General features: G+C 42.7%; 1 protein-coding gene across 1 annotated transcript in view; it reads left to right on the plus strand.

Annotated features, from left to right (window-relative positions):
• The window catches only part of SEL1L3 (SEL1L family member 3), a 113,146-nt gene that overhangs the window by 96,628 nt on the left and 11,042 nt on the right, over nucleotides 1-5,476 (plus strand). The window contains exons 14-16 of the mRNA XM_026456093.1: nucleotides 1,361-1,451; nucleotides 1,582-1,666; nucleotides 3,722-3,874. Of these exons, the coding sequence (XP_026311878.1) occupies nucleotides 1,361-1,451; nucleotides 1,582-1,666; nucleotides 3,722-3,874 (329 nt within the window). The remainder of the gene's footprint in view (nucleotides 1-1,360; nucleotides 1,452-1,581; nucleotides 1,667-3,721; nucleotides 3,875-5,476) is intronic.

Here is a 5,476-nt window from a genome sequence, read left to right on the forward strand (position 1 = left end):
CACCCAACCTTTCCCCACCGTTTCCTAAACCAGTTCCTAGGTGGAGCTAAAATTAAGAAAGAGCTATTAATATCAACTCCTTAAAATGAAAAATAAGCTTTGAGAAACTACTTATGGTTAAAATAGAGTTCTACTCTTAAGCGGGGCAATGTATAAAAAATTGAGGAAATCAGATAAGTAAAAAGAATAGAATAAAAATGACATGCATTCTCACCACCCAGAAAAAAGTGTCGTTAGCATTTTGGTGATAATTTTTAGGGTTTTTTTTTCCTCTGCCTATTTGTATCTGCATGTGTATGTGTGTACATGTGTGTGTTCAGTTATATTTTTGTTTTGCAAAAATAGGGTGCATCGTTTTACATATACTGCTTTTTTTTCACCGAATGGAAAACTTTGCATAAATATTTTGCTATGTTTTTGAATACCCTTCCACACATCATTTTAATGGCCACGTCTGAAAGTGGCTACACTGTGGGTTAATTTCACGAGTCTCTGATTTTCAGACATGTGTTTCCAGTTTTTTGTTGTTGTTCATATAAAGAGCTCTACCATGAACCCCGTGGCAACAGAATCTTTGCACATATCTCTGATTGTTTCTTTAGAATAAACCCCCACAAGGGAGAACTGTAGGGCCACATGGTATGTAAGTTTTGAAGACTCCCCGGGCCTGTCCTTCCAGAACCGTTGAATTTATTGGCCCTCAATCTGGCAGTAGTTGTAGAGTATGTCCACTTCCCCAAGCCTTTGCCATTATTCCAAATATGAATCTTGTACCAATCTTTCAACAGATGAAAGTGGTCACTCATTGTTTTGCAATTATTCAATTGCTAGTGGTGTCAAATGTTTCTTTCCTCTTATGTCTTTTGGCCACTGATATCAAGTCCCTTGTCAACTGCCTCTCCTTTGCCAAACTTCTAATGCACAACAAAAGCTCAGCTTTAATTAAGCTCATTCAGAATCCTAAGCCCTATAAAGCCTTTCATAAAACAGACGACTCCAAAGCACAGGGGTTTTTCTTAACACCATTTATCTCCTCTAAGCGAGGATGGAAGAAGGATTCAAGGACTGAAGGCTAGTAGACAACCCCCAAGCCAACATCCGACATGCCCTTCAGCCAGTAGAGGTAGCTGTTGCATCAATTAGCTCCCCAGCCTTATCTTTGAGTTCAGCCTTTAAGACAGAAAATAAATCAGTGCATGCAGTATTTTTAACAATATTTATTTAAAAAAAAAAAACTCATGATTTTGTGGTTTTTAAAAAAACTGCTTATTTTGTGCCCTCTTATGTTTGAATATAAAGCTCTCTGTGAATATTAGTAAGAACCACTATATGAAATTTATTATTAATCATCTATTTTTAGGCATGAAGCTTTGCTGTATTATGTTTTAGCAGCAGAAACTGGAATTGAAGTGTCACAGACAAATTTAGCACACATCTGTGAGGAGAGGCCAGTAAGTAAATGTATTCTTCTCAGAGTAGAAGCTCTGAGGTTAAGGATAGTGAATTGGGTTTTAAGGAGGCAACCTTGATCACTTGGCCGAAATATTAATGAATTAACTTTTTCTTCCCTTTACCCCTTAGGACCTGGCCAGGAGATACTTGGGTGTTAACTGTGTTTGGAGATACTATAATTTCTCTGTTTTCCAAATCGATGCTCCTTCCTTTGGTATGTATAGAGAAACAGGTGCATAACTGAAGCATTCGAAGTTTTTCATCTTTAGTAACAGGGAACATTTGACAGCTTTGTGTGACGTGAGGTATTTCTAAATAATTAGAAAAGAACGTGAAAAATCTCTGCTATTAAGATCGCTAAACTCCGCTCTCAGCCTCACACAATGCATTGCCCCTCGCCCATTGTCCCGTGGAGTGCTTGGACCCAACATCTCTTATTTTTTATTTTTATGTTTTGAGACAGTCTCGCTCTGTTCCCCAGGCTGGAGTGCAGTGGCATGATATGGACTCAGTGCAACCTCCACCTCCCAGGTTCAGGTGATTCTCCTGCCCGAGCCTCCCGAGTAGCTGGGATTTCAGGCGCCCACGACCACGCCCATCTAATTTTTGTATTTTTAAGTAGACACAGGGTTTCACCATGTTGGCCAGGCTCGTCTCAAACTCCTGACCTCAGGTGATCCACCCGCCTTGGCCTCCCAAAATGCTGGGATTACAGTTATGAGCCACTGCACCTGGCCCCTGACATTTCTTCTGAGTCAATGAAAATGTAAGAGGACGCTATTATGGAGCAATTCTCTGGGCAAAACTGTAGCAAAACTACAGTTCCTGGACTCCTCTACCCACAGGCTTCTAATTCCTTTCAGGCAGTAAGAGGCACTGGCAGAAGATTGCAGGATGGGAGAAGCAGCCCAAGTACTTCTCCCCTTCTCTCTCTGCTTTGAACTGTGTCTCTGGCAGGGGCTACGTTTCCACGCTTCCAGCCCCTGCCTGGCAGCTCCACCCTCTTTGGTCTCAGCACCAGGCTCTGGGTCTCTGGTAACATTACAGGCACCCTGTGGCCCCCAAGTCCTGGGGATAATAGTAGCCTTCTCACTGCTGATCTCGGCTGCCTACGGTTTTCCATTTGCCTTTTCATCTCTCCGAACACCCTAGTAACTACTTCCCCATGATGAAATTCCTCTTTTGAACCAGCTGAAATGGATTCTGCTTTCCTTCTTGGACATTGACTAATACATACACTCTTTTTTTTTTTTTTTTTTTTTTTGAGATGGAGTCTTGCTCTGTTGCCCAGGCTGGAGTGCAATGGCGCTATCTCGGCTCACTGCAACCTCTGCCTCTCAGGTTCAAGCGATTCTCCTCTCAGCCTCCTGGGTAGATGGGATTACAGGAACACACCACCACACCTGGCTAATTGCTGCATTTTTTAGTAGAGATGGGGTTTCACCATATTAGCCAGGTTGGTCTTGGACTCCTGACCTCCAGTGATCTGCCCATCTCAGCCTCCGAAAATGCTAGGATTACAGGTGTGAGCTACGGCACCCAGCCGATACACACACTCTTAAACATAAGTTTTTCTTCAGAGGAAAATAAAATACATGGCTAAAGCAAAGAGTTACCAACAACAGACGTCAAAGATGAACAGCAAAATGTCAGATGTGAGGTAAAGCACCCAGAACAACCTTGGCTGATTGGGCAGCAAAGTTGTAGACTAAGATGTTCAGAGCTATTCAGGAGAGCTACCTGGCCAAATAAGAAACAGTCTAGAGGCCAGGTGCGGTGGCGCACGCCTATAATCCCAGCACCTTGGGAGGCTGAGGTGGGAGGATTGCTTGAGTCCAGGAGTTCAAGACCAGCCAGGACAACGTGGTGAAACCCCATCTCTATAAAAAAAATACAAAAATTAGCTGGGTGTGGTGGCATACTCCTGTAATCCCAGCTACTTGGGAGGCTGAGGTGGAAGGATCACTTGAACCCAGGAAGTCAAGGCTGCAGTGAGCCCTGATCTCACCACTGTACTCCAGCCTGGGTGGCGGAGACCCTATCACAAAAAATTTAGAAAAAAAGGAAAGCAAAATATGTCTAGATATAGGGATGCTCTGGGTAAAAAGCCTTTTTGCTTGTTTCTCTCTTGACATATCAGGGAAACATAAAGATGTTCTTCAGATACTAATAGGAAAACCTTTCATTCATGTGAATGGGCCAATTAATTTAAAATGTTGGTGTGAAAAAAAACCACTTGACAAATGGATCTGTGCTTTATTTCCTGCAGCATATTTGAAGATGGGAGACCTTTACTACTATGGCCACCAAAACCAGTCACAAGACCTGGAGTTGTCTGTGCAGATGTATGCCCAAGCCGCCCTGGATGGAGACTCCCAGGTAAACAGCAACCACAACAAAAACCAGCTCTTGGCCAGGCGCGGTGGCTCGCGCCTATAATCCCAGCACTTTGGGAGGCCGACGGGGATGAGTGGCTTGAGGTCAGGAATTCAGGACCAGCCTGAGCAACATGGCGAAACCCCGTCTCTACAAAAATACAAAAATTAGCTGGGTGTGGTGGTGCTCACCTGTAGTCCCAGCTACTTGGGAGACTGAAGCAGGAGGATTGCTTGAGCCTGACAAGTCAAGGCTGCAGCAAGCCGTGATCACACCATTGCACTCCAGCCTGGGTGAAAGAGCGAGACCCTGTCTCAGAAAAAAACCCAGTTCTTGGTGACATCCATTTGTGAACTTGCAAAACCAGAAATCTTCCTAACAGTCCTTTATGTGTGCATACACTGCACAGTTTACAAAGCCATTGTTCATCCATTTTCACATGCCCATCAAACAACTCTATGAGGACACTAACCATCAGGGTGAGCCTTTATTAAACTCCTACTGTGTCCCCTGTGCCATTCTCACATAATCCCTTGGGAGTGGAGATTATTATACCCTATTTATAGTCAAAGATAATGAATTGGGAGGCTGAGGCAGGAGAATGGCATGAACCTGGGAGGCGGAGCTTGCAGTGAGCTGAGATCGCGCCACTGCACTCCAGCCTGGGCGACAGAGCAAGACTCCGTCTCAGAAAAAAAAAAAAAAGAAAGAAAGAAAAAGGTAATGAATTGTTCAAGGCCAAGTAATCAGATGGTAAGCAAAGTGCCCAGCTCCTAAAACTGGATCTTTGGCTCCAAACATCAAAGACATCAAAGGGTATTTCTACCAAATTACATCAAACTCACTCACCAGGTAGAAACTCAAGAAATTAGAAGTGCGTCCACAATAGGAAGTGGTTTGCTTGTACTGTTGGGCTGTGCTTCAGTGACAGAGTTTTTCCCTCAATGATTCTTTTTGTAAACTTCTTATTTGAAAATAATGTTAGATTTACAGAAATGTTGCAAAAATAGGTGAGAGTTCTGTATACCCTTCATTCGACTTCCCCTAATGTTCACATCTGACATAACTGCAAGCCATTGTCAAACTAAGATATTAATGTTGGGACAGTATTATTAACTACACTTCAGACTTCATGTAGATTTCACCAATTTTTCCGCTAATATCCTTCTTCTGTTCCAGAATTCAATCCAGGATCCCTCATTAGATTGAGTTGTATATTTCTTTCCAATCTTCTCCAATCTATTATAGTTCCTCAGTCTTTTCTCATCTTCATGACCCTTGATACTTGAAGAATGCTTGTTAGGTAGCTTGTAGAATGTCCGTTGATTTGGGTCTGTCTTCTGTTTTCTCTTGAATAGATTGAGGTTATACATTTTGGGCAGGAATTTTGCCTCTTATGATTATTACCATGCTGTTCCAACGATGATTCTCAATTTCCCTTATTCCCTCTACATTTGCTACTTGGAATCCTCTTGTGAGGACCTCAGAATCATTTTCATGATGGAGGTTTGGATAGTTGTTACCCTCTGCTGCAACGGATTTCTGGTGTTGTGCTTTACAGTCTGACAACAAAACAAAAATTGGAAACTCATCCCTGTATCAATCTTTGGTGGGATTTCTTTGTTGTTGCTGTTTTGTGGAGTTTTTT

Source organism: Piliocolobus tephrosceles, chromosome 3 (genome assembly GCF_002776525.5).
Source record: "Piliocolobus tephrosceles isolate RC106 chromosome 3, ASM277652v3, whole genome shotgun sequence".
In the NCBI taxonomy this organism is placed as follows: Eukaryota; Metazoa; Chordata; class Mammalia; order Primates; family Cercopithecidae; genus Piliocolobus; species Piliocolobus tephrosceles.